We start from the raw sequence: 19,478 nt of genomic DNA, 5'->3' as shown, positions 1-19,478 counted from the left end.
TGACAAATATTCCTTGCAACAGATCACATATTGCCATTTTTTAATAAACATTTGCATGTCTTAACATTTCTGTTTTCCTACTGTTAGATTTTTACCATTTGTTTTCATGTTGCAAATTCAATCCATGTTCCCCATCAAACAATTCAGTTTTGGTACCTGATATGGTACCAGATGAATTATTCCTTATTGCATCATAGTCTAAAATTTGCTGTAACCTAGTCCATTTTCAGCCAGAAACAAGTTGTCTTTTGTATACATATATCACCAACCATCACATCTCTAATATTACTATAATTAACATTTATATATTAATATATGAATACATTTAGCAACAAAGGAATCGCCATACATGCTCTTTTTGTTCTCTTATCCAAATTGAATGGAACATTGGATTACCTGAATGTCCATTTTATGATCGTTGTGACGACATTCCTCAGTTATGGGAACCTTCACTCCTTCGATTTGTTCTACTGAGTGCTTGTCAAATATTTATCTCCCTCTGCAGTATGGTTTCGCCCCTTCCTTCTGCGCATGATCAGTCTTTTCACGAAGTCTAACTCCATCAGATCTGAAGAATATACTCAACGGAACTTTAACTGCAGAGGTGAAAAAAGAAAGACACCCCCCACGACCACCAGGCAATACGCCAAGGGTGGGACGGAATGTCGTCACAACGATCATAAAATGGACATTCAGGTAATCCAATGTTCCATTTTCATGCATCGTTGTGCCGACATTCCTCAGTTATGGGATATACCCAAGCTTAATAATTAGGGTGGGAATTACTCCTTGTCATTGTCCTGGCTTCGTGGGGAGATTATTGATTGTAAAACTCTTCTCCCGAACGCTGCATCAGCTGATGCAAAAGAATCTAATCTGTAATGTTTAACAAATGATGAAATAGATGACCATGTAGCTGCCTTACATATTTCATCTACAGATGCCTGTGTAGCCCATGCAGCAGAAGTTGCAGCACTGCGTGTTGAATGTGGTAACACTCTTCCAGGTAAACTTTCCCCTTGTGAACTATATGCCACTGATATACATGCTTTAATCCAGCGCCCCACTGTATTAGAAGACACTTTCTTACCCATTGTAGAAGGTAAGTATGATACAAATAGTGCTTCAGTTTGTCTAAACGATTCAGTTCTTTTTATATAACGTCTTAATGATCTACGTACATCTAGTGTGTGCCACATTTTTTCCCTAGGATGTTTAGGATCTGGACAAAAGTTTGGTAAAATTACTTCTTGAGCTCTATGGAAATATGAGTTAATTTTTGGTATAAATGATGGATCTAATCTAAGTACTACTCTGTCTGTGTAAAATATACATAAATCTTTTCTAATTGAAAGAGCAGCTATTTCTGATATTCTGCGTGCAGATGTTACTGCTATTAAAAAAGCTAATTTTAAAGTTAGGTATCTCATACTTATAGATGCCAGTGGTTCAAATGGTTTTTTTGTTAATGCTTGTAATACTAAATTCATATCCCATGAAGGATATCTGTGAACAATAGGAGGTCTTAAATTCATAGCTCCCCTTAGGAAGGATTTAATTCTCATATCTTGTGAAAGAGACTTCTTACTTGGTCCATCTATGACTGTAGCCAATGCTGCTACTTGTCTCTTCAATGTTGAAGGAGCCAGACCTTTGTCTAAACCAGATTGAAGAAATAATAGTACCTCAAGTACTGTTGCTGATGTAGGATCTACGTGACTTGTACTACACCATTCTACAAATGCCTTCCAAGACGCATTGTAAATACGCGTAGTAGATGGTCTTCTGGCTGCTTGAATAGTTGCAATTACTTCTGAAGGAATATGATCTTTTGTTAATCTGGACCTTTCAAGCGCCAGACGGTCAATTGTAACCAGTCTGGCTTTGGATGTCTTATTTCTCCTTGAAGTAGAACTATCTGATTTGGAGGAATTCTCCAAGGGTTTTCTATTGAAAGATCTAAGAGGTCTGCAAACCATGGTCTGCGAGGCCAATAAGGTGCTATCAATATCATGTCTGCTCTTTCCTCCCTCAATTTGTGAATTACACTCTGAATTATTGGAACTGGAGGAAATGCATACAGAAGTCCTTGCGGCCAAGGAGACCTTAGAACATCTTGGCCTTCTGCTCCTTGAGTTGGAAAACGAGAAAAAAATCTTGCTAACTGGGCGTTTTGATTTGTAGCAAATAGGTCCACTATTGGTTGACCGAACCTGAGAGATATCTGTTTGAACAGCTTGGGATCTAACATCCACTCTGATTGGTCTATTTTGCCTCTGCTTAACCAGTCTGCTTGTACATTTATTTCTCCTGATATATGTTCTGCTTTTATCGATAAGACATGTTTCTCCGCCCAAGACATGAGGCGATCCGTTTCTTCCATTAGAATTTTTGATTTTGTGCCTCCCTGACGATTCAAATGTGCCTTTGTTGTCATATTGTCCGTTAAAATCAGGACATGTTTGTTGGTCACTTGATGTTGAAATTGAATTAACGCCAGGCGCACTGCTCGTAATTCCAACCAGTTGATTGGTTGTTTTTTTTCCCACGTAGACCAAATCCCTTGCGCTATCAATGAATTGAGATGTGCACCCCATCCATAAAGGCTTGCATCCGTTGTTAACGTTACTCTTTCTGATTGTAGAAACAGAGAACCCTTCTGAATTGCCTCTGTTATCCACCAACGTAGAGATATTTTTACTCGTGTTGGTACCACCACTTTGTGAAGAGAATCCGCTCGTCTTTGCCTTTGAAAGGGTAACAGAAACCACTGAAGATGGCGCGTGTGGTAACGAGCCCATGGCACTATTGTAATTGCAGATATTAGCTTGCCTAGAAGTTGAGACAGTGTTAATAGTGCAGTTTTCTTCTGTGATATTACTTGCAGAACTAAACTCTTGATGCTGTTTTGTCTGTCTGGAGACAGGTAAACTAATCCCAGTTCTGAATCTATGATTGCACCTAGGTGCAATAGTCGAGTTGTCGGTGATAAGTGACTTTTGTCCACATTGATTGTAAAACTGTGGTTTTGTAGAGATTGGATGACTAATTCTCTGTCCCGACATGCCTGATCTTTTGATGTTGACAAAATCAAAATATCGTCCAGATAACACACTAGACGTATTGGAATTGACCTGAGATTGGCCGCCACTGCCGCTAACAACTTCGTAAATGTTCTTGGTGCAGAAGAAAGGCCAAAAGGCATTGCCTTGTACTGAAAGTGTCTGTCCGCATATGCAAACCTGAGGTATTGTCTGTGCCTTGGGTGGATGGGCACATGTAAATATGCTTCTTTGAGGTCTATAGATTGCATGAGATCTCGTTGTCTTACACATTGTAGAATCGACTTTAGTGAATGCATCTTGAATCTTCTGTATAGAACATTCACATTCAGCTGCCTCAAATTCAGAATTCCCCTCCAACCCCCTGAGTTTTTTGACACCAGAAAAAAGATCGAATAAAAACCGGTTTGAATTTGGTCTTTTGGAACTTCCTCGATCGCCTTGATTTGTTTCAGGTGCTTGATCTCGAGATTCATCAGATTTTGTTGCAATGGTTGAGTTGACCAAGGACATTGGATGAATCTGGTCGGCGGGTTCGAGGTGAATTCCAATGTGAGGCCGCTGGTTACAGTACGTAAGATCCATGCATCCGTTGTTGATTCCTCCCATTGGTGATAGAATAGTTGAAGTTTGCCCCCAATGGGAAGGGAAGAATTCGAGTCACTTGCCTCTACGAGATTGACGTGACATCGCTCCTCGAAAAGGTCTTCTGAATGATGATTGGCGGCTGCCTCTTCCTCGAAAGGAATTTCTATTACTCGAGTATGAGGAATAGTAGGGTTGAAAATTACCACGTTGTGTGTAGGAATTTGAATTCCCTTGATCATATCGAAAAAACTGTCGTTGAAAGGGAGAATATCTGTGTTCTGGTCTTCTATACAAGGAGAGTAAAATCTTCTTTTTATCCCTGCCTTCTACCAGAACCTGTTGCAAGGACTCTCCGAATAGAGAATGGCCTTTATAAGGGGCTGATGTGAGCCTCCATTTTGACCTTGAGTCAGCTTTCCAGTGATGTAGCCAAAGAATTCTTCTTGATGTTACAGAAGATGCTAATGCCCTGGAAGAGAATTTCGCAGCATCTAATGAAGCATCTGCAGAGTATTCTGCAGCTGCAATAATTTTTGATACGTCTTGTTGAATCCTAGATTGTTCAGGTGGTAATCTATCTCTTAATTGTCTTAGCCAAATAAGAGAGGCCCGGTTAAAAATGATGCTGAAACTGCAGCTCTAATTGCCCATGCCGCGGCTTGATGAGTTTTGCGACATGTCATTTCAGCTCTTTTGTCTTCAACTTTAAGACCTTCTCCAACTTCACTGACTAACACAGAAGATGACATAAGTGTTGCCACCGGTTCATCTACTAATGGCAATTGCAACAATTCATCCAAGTCTGGTGGAGAGCAATATAATTTTTTATCAAAGCTATTAGGGCCAGAAGTTGAACTGGGATGATCCCAAGATTTTTTAATAACTTGTGAAAATAGATCTGGGCACGGAACAAAGTCCAAATCAGACTTGTGTACTTTAAACAAATTCTCATTTGGGTTCATTTGAGTATTAGGATCAGATGACTTATCTAAATTTAGTCCCATATTAGTAGCTACTTTTGCTTTATGTAGCAGTGACTTAAATAAAGATGGTTTGAAAAGACCTTGAAATGCTGGTTTTTCTGGTGTCATGTCTTCTTCATCCTCTGATAATTCAAATTCCTCTAACTCTGTGTCATCCCCACAGCTAAAATATTGCTGTTTAGGAATTGATTGAGAATGATATTGATTCCTGGTAACTGCACCAGTATGACAAGGATAGCTGGTTTGTTGCAAACCTGCTTGGAATATTTTAGAAATGGCATGTGTAACCATTGTTTGAAAATCCATTTCCTGACCACTGTTTTGAATATCTTCCCCCCTAAGCCCAGCAGCGGTTGGGGTGAAAGTGGCTTCAGGAGGACCTTGATTTAGTGAATTAACACCTGAAGAAATAGGCCCTTGAGGAACAAAGCCTCTAGGAATATTTATCATAAATTGACCTTGTGGTTCTCTAAACATAGAATCTTGTGACTGAATTTCTTCAGTTTCCTCATTAACCTGATGATTGTCATCAATAAGTTGTTGATTATCAGACATTTCAGAATGATATATGTTAGAAGCCGATTGTGCAGCACACTTGGCTTTGACAAATTGACGCTCTAAAGCTTTATGTCTATGTGTTTCCATCTTATTCATTGTTTTAATAATGTCATCAGACAATGAATTGGCAGACTGTTGAGGCTGTGTCACATTTTTTGTTTTAGCTCGTTTTTTTCTTAATTGCTGAGGAGAATGTACTTTAGGAGGAGAAGCGACCTGTTCCAGGTCAGATGATAGATTATCGTCTGCCATATTTAATTAAAATTGTATTCAATCAATAATATAATAATAATAATAATTAATTTTTAATTTTTTTTAAATATAATTAATTAATTAATTAATTCAAGGTATAATAATCTTTTTATCAAACAACAATTAATTAGAGAAACTTCCCTGAGATGAACTTCTGTCAGTTGATGTAAGCAAATGATGAACGAAGTTTTGACAGTTAAAAAATGGCTCCACTGTCAGTTGCTTGCCTCAGCAACTGTCAGTTTAACGAAGATTCCTCGAGCCCAACGTTTCCGAACTGATCTCTTGTGGTATATTAATAGTATAACACTTGAGTGTATAACATGAGAAAAAATCACAACTTTCAAAATTAAGTATGCCTGGCACAGGCAGGAACTTTAAATAGACTCTCAATTTTCTTTAAATTTAAATGGATTCTTTCATTAGGAGTCTGAATCCAACATCAGGAACTCCTTCGCCGCTAATAAATAACAAAACTTCAAAGGTGTTATTGGATACTGAAAACACTGCGGCTCAAATAAACAAGGCAGCTTTCAAGCGTTACAATGTAGCTCAATTAAAACTGTAACTTCCACATGAGACTGAAAGTTACTTTAGAAACCATGTAGCCGCTGATAAGCAAGAGAGGGCTGCAATAGTGTTAGCGGTTATTCACCAGCTGAAACACCTCGGCTAAATTAAAGAAACAGCGTCCGAACCACAGCGGATCGCTGCTGACAGATCGGCAAGGCGGCTAGCAGCCCCTTAGCGCCGCAATTTAAAACGGCAAGGCGGCTAGCAGCCCCTTAGCGCCGTAACTTTAAGCAAGAAAAAATTTACTTCAGTATAGACAGCAAATTAATCAGACAGCTTCCGAACCTCAGCAGATTGTTGTTGATTGAACGGCAAGGCGGCTAGCAGCCCCTTAACGCCGCAATTTATAAATAGCGATCTTTTTTTTTTTTAAACAATTGTAAAGCTGTCAAGACAGAAGCCATTAACGCAGCCCTCTAATAAGTTATAATAATAATAATGAATTAGACAGATTATCTGTAGAACAAAAAGCACTCTAGACCTATTGAGTCAACTGAGTGAAAAAGACTGATCATGCGCAGAAGGAAGGGGCGAAACCATACTGCAGAGGGAGATAAATATTTGACAAGCACTCAGTAGAACAAATCGAAGGAGTGAAGGTTCCCATAACTGAGGAATGTCGGCACAACGATGCATGAAAATAGCTTTAAACACTTCATTTATTCCTTCTTAGGCTAAACTTTTATCATATACTATTTTTATCAGATTCAGCAAATAAGTTTCTGTCATACTGTATAAAATATTCCAAAATGTTATTCTAGTCATTTTATGATGCACTTTCTCTAAATCAAGAAATGTGTGATAAAAACATTCATAGTCAAGAGACAGAACTATAAATTTTGACCTTCATTATTTTCATCATGCCTTTACTCAGTTAACTATTTCAAATAATGCTTTCTAGTAAAATAAGAGAGAGGTTGCTTCAGAGACTTGGTGCAAGTTGGATAGGTACAGGGAAGGCACAGTGCAGGTTAGTGATGTTGCATGTGAGTGCATGAGTTGCAAGTGTGGCACGAATGTAAAAGGGCTGAGGGAAGGTGCATGAGAATTTACTCCATCAACTTCCGACCTTTCTTGCTGGCTTCCCCATTAATTTTCTGGGGAAGGCAACAGAGAAGGCAATCACTAATTGTGGGGTGCTTGGTAATTGGTCATAAGTGTGAAATGGTTGCCAAACAATCAGATCCATATCATGTGACCAGAGGGATGCTGAGACAGCCTGAACTCTGAGCACCAGTTGTAACTACTATTGGAACGATAGCTGACCAAATGGCTATAGGTCAAGGACTACTTATAATGAGATGGATTGAGAGTATGACAACTACTGGTGATTATTTTATTTTATTTTATTTTATTTTATTTTATTTTATTTTATTTATTTTATTTTATTTTATTTATTTATTATTTATTTATTATTTTATTTTATTTTATTTTATTTTATTTTATTTTATTTTATTTTATTTTATTTTATTTTATTTTATTTTATTTTATTTTATTTTATTATTTTATTTTATTTATTGGATTTTGTATGCCGCCCTTCTCCCAAAGGACTCAGGGTGACTCACAACAATAAGAAATAGAAAATACAAAAGTTAAAAGACAAATTAAAGCAGAATATCCAATAAATAACGTTAAACGTGGGAATACAAATTCAAATTTAAGATTTAAGAATTTAAAAAGCGGGAGCTTCCGGTTTGCGAGCTTCGGCGACGGCGGTGATTTTCTAAAGACCGCCAGCCCCGCCGCCTGTAGAGCCGCCCCGCGAACGAGGAGCGGCTCGAAAACTCCGAGATCTTGAAGATTGCAGGAGCAGAGACAGCAGGGTACAGGTTGAGCCCCTGTAACCCCCCCAGGGAATTGCTTCTGGGGGTGAAAACAGGAGCGGCTCCCTTCCAACCTGCGGAGACTCCGGGCGGCGTGGGACGATTCTGCCTTCAGCAGAACAAGCCGATAGCAGCAAACTTTTAAAGTGAGAGGAACTAATTCTAACAAATAGCGGAAATATCAACTTGAATCCAGAAACCTGAAAATTGCAAGTATCAGTGCTTTATTGACTTTTTAAATCAAAGAGAAAGTGAGCGAGTGAAAGTGATTTGAAAAAATATGGCGTCCAGCACTTGAGTTAACGAGCTAGTGAAAGTGATTTGCGAAGCCTCTCTGCTTTGCTACAAAGTTGAAAAGTTGCTACAAAGTTGTTCTACCTAAAGGAAAAAATTTTTCTTGCTAAAATTTGACTTTGCTTTACTTCAGTTTTACTTGATTAAATCTGGGGGACTTTTTTAGAAGCTTCTGTGGAAGAGGGAAAGGAAAAAGAACTTCCTTCTTTAGAAAAACTAGCTTACGTGGCACGATGGCTTCAAAGAAGCAGGAAGGGAAGGCATCAGGGGGGGGATCCCCCACACACAAACATCAAACGCAACTTCCCCCTGCTCAACAGCTACAAACTCAGAAAAAAGAACTTGATGTGGGAGATTTAAAAGAATTTATTTCTAAAACTTTGGATGAAAAATTTCAAGAATCTCAACAGGAAATAGATCATAAACTTCAAAAATCACATGAGGAATTTTTGCAGGAAATTAATGAAGTTAAAGATATGGTGAAACAGAATCAAAATATGGTGACCAAAAAAATATCAGAAGTGGCGTCTGGCCTGGCAAATTTTATTGGGAAAGTTGATTTTAAAGTTGAAGAACTCAAATTAGAAGTTAATGTTAGGATGAAAGATAATGACTATAAAATTGAAGAAGCTGACAATAAAATGCAGAGAATTGAAGATGAGATTGTCATGATACAATTCCGGGCGATGGAATTTGCCATACGGCTTCGGGGAATTCGAGAGGAGGAGAGACAGGACTTGAGACAAGTTTGCTCTGAAGCCCTGGCTAAGATTTTACAAGTTAATCCTGATTTGGTATTTCATAAAATAGATAAAATTTACAGAGTGAACTCTTGGGTGGCCAGACAAAGACAATTGCCTAGAGATGTGGTCATATACTTTACTGAGAGAGAAATTAGAAATGAAATCCTCCAAAAATCTTTTCACACCTCTGTACAAGTGGGGGGCTCACGACTTGTAATTTTTAAAGAATTACCTCCTAAAATGCTGAAAGCTAGAAAAGAATTTGGTTTTCTTGTTAAGGAATTGAAAGATTTACAGGTACCCTTCCGGTGGGATGCACCAGCTGGGATAATTTTTAGATATAAGGGAGAAGGATATCGATTGAATACCGTGGAGAAGGCACAACATTTTTATAGTACTATTCTTAAGGAAAGAACACCATCTCCACGTACATCTACAGTTTTGGAGATTAAGGAGAGTGAAGAGAGGCAATTGGAAGAACAGTCTAAGCAGGAATTAGAAAATGTGCAAGGTGCAGAAGGAGGTTTTCTGAGTGAGCCCTTGCTGGATTCTTCTCCAATTTTGGATTTGATTCAGTTGACTGAAGTTAAAGATCAACGTATAACTAGAGCTCAATCCAAGCTACTTAAACAAAAGCAACAACAACAACAGGAAAGACAAGACAAGAAGGCAGCTAAGAGTACCCCACAAGAGAGTGGAGCTATGGGAGGAGCAAGATCGAAGCTCTTGGATGAACTTCAAATATTTTGCTCTGCGCTCCAGAAACAGGCTGATGACCCTTAAGTGTCTATCTTGGAATGTTAATGGGTTGAATTCAGCACAGAAAAGGAAGAAACTATTTACATATTTGAAACAATTTAATAATGATATAATATGTCTACAAGAAACGCATATTACAACTCAAGATCAGAAATATTTGATAAATTCAAAATTAGGAGTACATTATATATCTTCAACTTCGCAGAAAAAGAATGGTGTGGTTATTTATGTAAATAAAAAATTAATAGCAAAAGTTATAGAAGTAGATCAAGATGGTAGGTTTGTAGCAATTGAATTGCTCACAGCAAATGGTCAAATTCTTTTGATTGGAATTTATGCTCCCAACCAACAACAGGATTATTTTTACAAGATGTTACATACTAAAATATTGCAATGGGACTATAGATCTATTTTATTTATGGGAGATTGGAATGGAGTAATTGATTCTAAATTAGACAAAAAGAGCTTGGCAAAGTCTAGAATTAGACTACCGCAGACCTTTTTTGATATGAAAGAAGATATGGAACTAAAAGATGTTTGGAGAATACATAATCCAAATGAATTGGATTACACTTTCTTTTCCGATAGACATAGATCTTTTTCTAGGATTGATTTTATCCTGTTGTCAAATGATCTACTTGTTAAGACAAAAAGAACAAAGATTTTTCCAAGAACTTTGACTGACCATAGCCCTGTATGGATAGAAATTGAGATGGATAAGGTTGAGAGACGTTCTTGGAGATTAAATGAGAACTTGTTTAGATATGAAAAAAATACAATAGAACTTAAAAAGCATTTGAAAGAATTTTTTGAAATAAATTTGAATAAAGGTACTCCAATTGAAATTGTTTGGGACGCTAGTAAAGCTTATATGAGAGGGGTACTTATCTACATGAATTCTAAACATAGACTGTTCCGACAAAAGAAAAGATTTGAGTTGGAAATGGAAATAAAGAATAAAGAACAGTTACTTATTAAAAACCCAACAGATGAAAGAATACGAAGTGCTATAAAACTTTTGAAAGACCAATTTCAAATGCTTATGGCGGAACAAGTTGCAACAAGTTTACAATACGCGAAGCATAATACATTTTGCAATGCTAATAAACCGGGCAGATGGTTGGCTTACACACTGAGGAAAAAACAAAGTATACGGACTATTGATAGTATTGACATTGGAGGGAAAGAAATTTTTCAACAAAAATTAATTAAAGAAGCTTTTGTGGATTATTATACTAAATTATATGCCAAAGAAGAGGTGCAGAATGGACTTATAGAAAAATATTTAAAGGATAAGAGAGTTACAAAAATTACTGATCAACAAAAAGAAAGAATGAACTATCCTATAACAGAGGAGGAGATAATAGCAGCAATTAAGCAGCTAAAAACAGCCAAAGCTCCTGGCACGGATGGTTTGACTGCAGTGTATTACAAAACTTTACAAGCTGAAATGGTGGGACAACTTAGAGATTTATTTTGTAATATTCAACAAGGGGGTAAAATACCCCCATCTTGGACAACTGCTTATATATCTTTGATACCAAAGGAACAAGTTGGTCCTAAAAAACCAGAGAACTACAGACCAATATCTCTTTTGAACACAGATTATAAAATTTATGCGAAGGTATTAGCCAACAGGTTGATGCCAGTAATCCAAAAAGTGATTCTTGAGGACCAAGCGGGATTTATTGAGGGCAGATACATGAAGGATAATGTAAGGCAAGTAATAGACTTATTGGAATATCTTGATAAGAATAAACAGATTTCTGCAGTGCTGGTTTTTTTGGATGCGGAGAAGGCCTTTGATAGAGTGGATTGGAACTTTCTACTAAAGACTTTAAAAAAGATGGGCTTTGGGGACCAATTTATACAGGCGATTTCAGCAATTTATCAAGAGCAAAAAGCACAGATTATTATTAATGGAAGTTTGACGACAGAGTTTAAAATTGAAAAAGGAACAAGACAGGGATGTCCGTTGTCCCCACTTTTATTTATTTTAACATTGGAAGTCTTGCTAAATACAATACGGGACTCAAAAATTTTGAAAGGTATAGTGATAAGGCAAGAGGATTATAGAATAAAGGCATTTGCAGATGATCTGGTTGTTACCCTATCACAACCAATGGAATCAACAATCCTGATGAACGACATTATACAAGACTATGGTAGAGTTTCAGGTTTTAAACTGAACTCAAAAAAGACTAAAATGATAGTTAAGAATATGACACAAGATCGTAAACATGAGCTTGAAAGGAGGGCAGGTTTTGAAATTGTACCTAAGGTAAAATATCTTGGAGTTCAGGTTGCAGAATCAAATATGAAATTGTTTCAAAATAATTATGAGGTGTTGTGGCGAGAGGTTCAGAAAGACATGGAGACTTGGAAAAAGCTGCAACTGTCTTTACTTGGAAGAATAGCAGCAGTTAAGATGAATATTTTGCCAAGATTTCTGTTTTTGTTTCAAATGATTCCGGTGCTTAAAAGTGATAAACAACTGAAAGTCTGGCAGTCTGGTGTGAATAAGTTTGTCTGGAACGAGAAAAAGCCGAGAGTGAAATTGAAAATTATGCAAGATGTTCCGGAAAGAGGAGGCCTTAAACTCCCAAACCTACAGTTATATTATGATGCAGCAGCTTTAACTTTAACAAGTGATTGGTTTGGAAATAAAAAGGCTGGAATATTGAATGCAGAAAGTTTTGATCTTGAATTTGGATGGCATGCTTACTTATTTTATGATGATAAAGTTGATAAAGTATTTAAAAGTCATATACTCAGAGATTCTTTGATGAGAGTTTGGAAGAAGCACCGACTCAAATGGGATTATAAAATACCGCTATGGCTGGATCTTGGTCATACCTTGTGGAATACAAATATAATGTCACTCGGGGGGTTTTTATACAAAGAGGTTCTTTTTACAGATGCGGGCAGATGGCAGCTGAAGACATTGCAGACACTGTTGGACGAAGGGATTAATTTAACCTGGTTACAATATAATCAATTACAAATGAGATGGAAAGAGGACCAAAAAACTGGTATTATACTGCATGAGGAAGAATTAGTTAGACATATAAGAGAGAAAGGTCCAATGCATATTAAAAGGCTTTATAATGTTTTGTTAGAAAGGGACTCAGAAACTGAATTAGTTAAAGATTGTATGATTAAGTGGGCACAAAATTTTGAAGAACCAGTGATGTTGGAAACATGGGAAAAAATTTGGGTTCAGAATGTTAAGTTCACACAGTCGCAGAATTTGAGGGAAAATTTTTATAAAATGTTTTATAGATGGCATTTGGATCCTAAAAAGTTGTCATGTATGTACCCTAATGTTCAGCCAAAATGTTGGAGATGCGAATGTTTGGATGCTACGTATTATCATGTATGGTGGACCTGTAGGAAAGTTAAGGCTCTTTGGATAAAAATTTGGTGGGTCATGCAGAATGTTTTGAAGAAAAAAATTCAATTTTCTCCACAATTGTTTTTATTGGGTATAGTTAAGGGTTTTACACGGGGTGAAATAAAACTAATATTGTATATGATAACAGCAGCAAGATTGTTGATAGGTAAATATTGGAAGAATGAAGCTTTACCTACTATCGAGGAATGGACTTTGAAGATGGCCAGTTTTGCAGAGATGGCGAAGATTTCAGCGTATTTAAAAGATTGTTCACAAGAGACTTATGAATGGGAATGGAAAAGGTGGATAGAATATGTTCAGAACAAATACCAAACTAGAAAGTATCAAATAGCTTTTATTTGAAAATAATGTATTAGAAATATTTTAATGTAAAGAGACAAAGAGGAAAAATTATATAGGGGGAGGGATGGGTTCAGGTTTATATATTAGTGTTATTAGTTATGAGTATGTAATAGGGAAGTCTGGGGGGGGAGGGTTAGGGAGGGTTAGGGAGGATGGGAAGTTCGGGGAGGGAGGTGGGGGGGTGAAAAAAGGGGTGAAAATGTAATTGTAAAACTTTTGCAATAAAAAAAAAAAAAAAAAGAATTTAAAAAGCTACAAAATCAGTTTAGAGTCAACCCAGGCCCGCCCCTTGGAAGAGCCAGGTCTTCAAGGCCCGGCGAAAGGTTCGGAGGTCGGGGATTATCCGGAGCTCCAGGGGTAACATATTCCAGAGGGTAGGAGCTCTCACAGAGAAGGCTCTCCACCCTGATTCTTGACTTACAAATATTATACGGACAAGTAAATTTGTCATTATGTGGTAATTTGTCATTAATTGAGGCATCACATGACCACATTCAATTTTATGTACTTTTTTACCATGCTTATTATAAACAAATCAGACAGACATTAATCAAATCATATGGTACCCCACTGACTTTTCTTGTTGGAAACTGGCTGGGAAAGTCATAAATAGTGATCACATGAACCCAGGATGCTGCAACCATCATAAATTCAATACCTGAATTTTGATCATGTGACCACAGGGAATCTGTGGTAGTCATAAGTGTGAAGACTGGTCGTAAGTCACTTTTTCAGTATTGTAACTTTGAATGGTTGCTAAATAATTGGTGATAAGTCAAAGGCTATCTGTATTTTCAAATCTCTAAAGAGTTGTCAAAGAATATCAGGGCCTGTTTTCTATGGTATTGTCCCAGAATGTAAGATACGAAGTGATGATTTTAAGTTACAGGAAGTAGATTTTGATTCAATATTAGGAAAAAACTTCTTAACAGCAAGAGCAGTTTAATAGTTGCTACAGGTCCTTTCGACAGAACCATTCAAGAATTATGTATTGAAAATGCTTTTAATTTGGATTCTAAGAGGATTGGATTTGACTGAATGGAACTTTAGTATTTTTTTATTATATAATCCCATGTGATTGATAAATCTAAACACTGCTTACTTGCATGTAATCTCTTATTGTAGCAATATCTATTTCATCTGTTATTCCATGCCTTTTATTCTGAAGTTCATCTTGAAGAATCTGATTATAATACATCCGATATCCCATTAATTTGCAAGCATCAACAGCTGCCTAGAAAATATTAGAAAATATAAGGTAAAAAAGTGATAATATTTCACTAAGAATGAGTTCAGATGCTTAATGGAAAATATTCTTATTCCTACAATAAAAGGACATTTCCTCTTCCCTCACAAATCTACCCCAACATCTAATTTAACACATCATGGGAAACCAATATATTGAAAACTTGATAACTCAATGTTCTCCCCCATACCATTTCTGGGGTGGGGGAGAGGGACAGAATTGGATAAAATATGGTTACCATTTAAATCCTGCCCATTTAAATTCCCATTTAGCTGTTTGTGAAAACCTTTCTTTTTATTATTTTCAAACTATGGAATGAAATTCTTTGTAAATTGTATTCAACTTGCACTTCTCTGCCTTCAGAAGAGCAACCAAGACACAGCATATTTTAACTGTTACCATATTTCACCATATTTTAACTGATAGTTATTTTTAATGTTTGTTTCTATATTTCAATATTTTAAGCATTGTTATTGATACTAAGCAATATTTTTAAAATAATTACTGAGCAGAAAAGCATAATATAAATCAATTAAGTAGTTTGAGGAATAAATAAATGCTTTTTTTTACTATCAAGGTTTACATTACTAAGATAGTTATTTACTAAGCAATATCTTAGCACTGCTGCTTTAGTTGGATCTCCATATTTATGTATTTTGTGGTGGTAGTGTGAAATTTATTATACTAATCTTTTACACCAATGTTTCTCAACCTTGGCAACTTGAAGATGTGTGGACTTCAACTCCCAGAATTCCCTAGCCACAGATCTTCAAGTTGTCAAGGTTGAGAAACACTTATTTTACATACAGGCCTGAAATCATGCCTGTGCCGCCATTTCCTCCTCCTCCACTCTTGGCTTCCTCTCACCAGTACCAGATGGAGGACTTGTTGAGCTGCTTATGCTCAGGTGGCTGGTAAAACTGTCACAAAAATGGCTGTTAGAGGAGGTGGTGAGCACTCTCTCCCTCTGTCTCCCAGACTGGATGAATGTATTTTCATTTTGGGATTTCAGGCCACATGATTTTAGGTTTCAGGCCACATCTGAAGTGTATGTAGATACACACACATAAAAGCATCTGGGACTATTTGAGCAGGAGTACAGATTTTTGTGGAATTTCACATATTTTGTAGGAAACATTGACATTTAACCCTTGAGAATTCAGATCCAACTATATTCCTAAAATAACTATTTCTTTCTTTCACCCTCAAGAACCACCTGTTAAAAAGAGTTTTAACAGATATATTAAAAGGTAAAGGCATCCTCAAATCATATTTGATTAAATATTAAATAATGCTTAAATTTGCAAGTTATGACAAGTATGTTACATGTCTACTCTAGCTGAAATAACATATGATAGATATTAAATGTGCAAAAAAGTTTGGATAAATAGAAAATAATCAAAACCAACAGTAAATTACCTTACTTTCTGATGTTATTACTCTTTTCCCACTGATATATTGGTTGTTTTTGGTTCTTGATTTACAAAATATTTTAAATATAATAAAAGGGGGGAAATCAGATCCAGCAAATCTGAAGGGAGGAAATATCAAAACTAAGTAACTATTTTTATGGAAAAATTATTTTTTATGTTCTGCCTTAGAAGTCATAACTCATTTAAGTGTTTCCTATTCAAACAATAAGATTCATAATTATTTTAAACATTTTTATATGGCTGTAAATTAAGGCAACCAAAACAACTACATTTCTGATTTAAGCACAGTGTAGAAATAGATGAGCCTGTTTTCCTTATCATAATCTGAGTCAGCATAGGTATTTTATGCAAAAATTCCTTTTGGTAATTGACTCTATTGCAGTAAATATTTTCCTGTTATGAAGAGAAACAATTTCCATTTGTCCACATCCAATTCCTAAGATCATTTAGTGAATGTCTCCCTTTCTGAATTACAACTGTATAGAAAATTCTAAAAAATCTCTCAGCCATCATAATAAAAACCAATTCTGAATGTACAGTATAACTCTTGCTTCATCTTTCTTATCAATAAGTAATCAGTTTAATCAGATCAACATATGTATGTTAAAGGCTAGATGGTCACAGAAATTACTGAATAGAAACTATATTTCAGACTTCCCATTTGTAAATCTGAATGCTTTCCTGTGGCATAAATAAATACTTTTTGAAAACAGATTAAAGAACAAAGTATTTATCTCTCTTCACATTTCTTATTTTGCTATTAATCTGGTTTCTACATTTCTCCTTAATCACAATCTGATCCATCCACTATGTTTGAACAATATGGTAAACAAAATCACAATTGGCTTGGTAGTGTAGAATATAGCGGCTGTCTCCCTAATCCTGTTTGACTCTACTGCCTATAAAATATGAATGGTGTTTAAAAAGCACTGATTCCTTCTCTGTATACAAAAACATTGTCATATTGACAAAAGTAATCTCATACATGGAAACAAGGAAAATAAAAATACTAATTTTACCTGAATCGGACTTTATATTGAATAGTAGGTTCTTTAAGAAGTTCAGCTTCTAAAGGATTCACTCTTTTTAAAATATCATAGCTAATGCAATACTCCTGAAAGAAATACAGTATTTAACCAACAGATTTGCAACGTTCTATATTTACAGAAATGTTATAATCATTGCGTATACAAATTGAGGTTAGTAAGAGAAACAGAGAGGCAACAGTATGCTTAAAATAGCCCAAGATTTAGAAACTGAAATATTGGGAGAAATATTTGAACAAGCAAATAGCTCAATGAGCCCTTGGCATACTCAGGATTTATACAGTTTTGAATATCACTGAGGTGAGGATGTGGGAAAGAGAGGATGTGGGAAAGAGATATGGAAAATCCTGAAAGAAATCATATTATATCACTATTTGGAGGAATACGGAATAACATGATCCACACTACAATATTTTTCAAATTTTTCATTCAGAAAAAAGAATATCTGCTTTTCAATAAACTGTAATTAGAATTGTAAGGTTCCAGAAGTTTCCCCAAGCCACTGAGATGCCAAAGAGAGTGAGACTCCAGATGAGGCTTGCAAAAAAATATCAGCTTTTATTTATGGCCATAGCAAAAGCTGGTGACAAACTATATTCAGAACATACAAACAAAATGCACGTAAGGAATAGTCACACCCTACGAGAGTGGCTCAGAGTATTATATACATTTTACGCTGATAGAAACAACGTTTACCCAATCAGAGACAAAGGTTCGTTACCAACGTGATCTTTAAAGCGTTCTTTGTTCAGGTCCCTGTCTCTGTCTACCTTATCTATGGAGTATTCCTATAGCCTTGTGTAGGGGTGGTTCCCCCTCCCCCTTGGCCAAGTTGTTTATTCAGCAGAATGCTTTCAAGATTCAGAATTTATGAGACAGGAAAACTCCCTACTCTGGTTCCTTTATCTATGGAGCCTGATATTCCTGGGTAACAATTTCTTCTTTATTTTCAAGGATGTGCCTAGCTTTGAAGCCAAGAATAGAAGCGAGACACAGCAGCTAGATAACAAACTTTGACTAATGCCAACCAGTATTAAGGTTACAATTTACTAAGCTAGAATTAATTCCTAACAACTAATTTCTGACAGTATACAATAATATAAGCAAAAGCCAATAACAAAGCTTAATTCCTAATAAATTATTTCTAGCAGTATATCATATCAAAAGCAAACAGCAAATATTGGTTTAATCAGCAACAATTATATAGTAGCATAAGCAATTCATAAAAGCAAATAGCCAATATTAGATTCATATACTCCTTCAGGATATTGAGATATTTATTGGCACTAGATTTAAGACTACCAAATCACCCCATCTTTAGGCAAACGAACAGTAATTGAAACATTATAAGATAATGCTGTTCAACTCTAAAAACAAATTTTGCAATATATTATTTGTAATTACTACAAATGTAAGACAGAGATAGGTGGCCATGGCTGCACTATTTTCAATGGAAAAAAGGCACAGTGAGACAATGAGGCAAAAAAAACTAAATATATTATACATATAAGAAAGAATGAGGCTTTAAAAAAACTTGGGGATATTTTATTTTTTTATGCTATATAAAATTAATTTAGAATATGTACTATAATTTAAATGCTTCCTGTTTTAATTGTTGGGAAACAGAATAATTAGTTTCTTACTGCCAATAAATGATCAGCTCACTGATGAAAGTAAATCTTTACTTTCCCATTACTAATGACAGAAACCCTCTCAAAATTTGTAGTGGGTTGCTGAAAGAAAAGAATGAGAAACTGTGGTATATGCAAAGAAAAGCAACTGGTATTACTATCAAGCCATAAACCCTAGCTAATATACTGAATATGTATGTATAGCTTGCAGGTCTGTATCCCTGGGGAGCATATTTTTGCAAAGGTGCAATACTGCACTCTAATGTATTTTGAATGGTGACAGTTAAAACTCAGATATGGATCTGTTTTATTTTTAAAAATTATCCTTTCCTTTTGCTTGTTGTCTCTGAATCTGCAATGCAAATTTTTTAATATATCTTTGAAATCCATTGAGCTATTAATTTAGCTCAAATATCTCTGTTTAGGAGGGGAGGTTTTGAAAAATTCCCATCCCAGAATGTCATGTTTTTTATGGATCTTAACCTATTGCTTTTACATGTCTTTTAAATGGAGAAATTGAAGTGGGGGGAAGCAGTTTTTTTCTTATATCTTTACAGTAAAAGTGCTAACATACATATGAATTTTACCTTAATATAGCATTGTACTAAATACTAGGTTCATACTTTTCCTAGAGAATCAGAATGACAGTTTAATCTAAATTTATCTAAGTTTAATACCAATCAGAACCCTTTAGTGACTTTTTGTGTGAAACTGAAAAAAATGAAATTAT

General features: G+C 35.8%; 1 protein-coding gene across 1 annotated transcript in view; it reads right to left on the bottom strand.

The window, feature by feature from the left end:
• CUNHXorf58 (chromosome unknown CXorf58 homolog) overlaps nt 1–19,478 on the bottom strand; it is an 88,770-nt gene that overhangs the window by 45,726 nt on the left and 23,566 nt on the right. Inside the window, exons 3-5 of the mRNA XM_070943393.1 lie at nt 17,091–17,185; nt 16,058–16,169; nt 14,495–14,626 (exon numbers count right to left, since the gene is read on the bottom strand). Coding sequence (XP_070799494.1) covers nt 14,495–14,626; nt 16,058–16,169; nt 17,091–17,185 — 339 coding nt within the window. The remainder of the gene's footprint in view (nt 1–14,494; nt 14,627–16,057; nt 16,170–17,090; nt 17,186–19,478) is intronic.

This window comes from Pituophis catenifer, unplaced genomic scaffold (assembly GCF_029215685.1).
Source record: "Pituophis catenifer annectens isolate HBS135680 unplaced genomic scaffold, rPitCat1.0.hap2 SCAF_4, whole genome shotgun sequence".
NCBI lineage: Eukaryota > Metazoa > Chordata > Lepidosauria > Squamata > Colubridae > Pituophis > Pituophis catenifer.
Note: the sequence above shows the minus strand (reverse complement) of the source record. Positions and strands in the feature narration are given on the sequence as shown.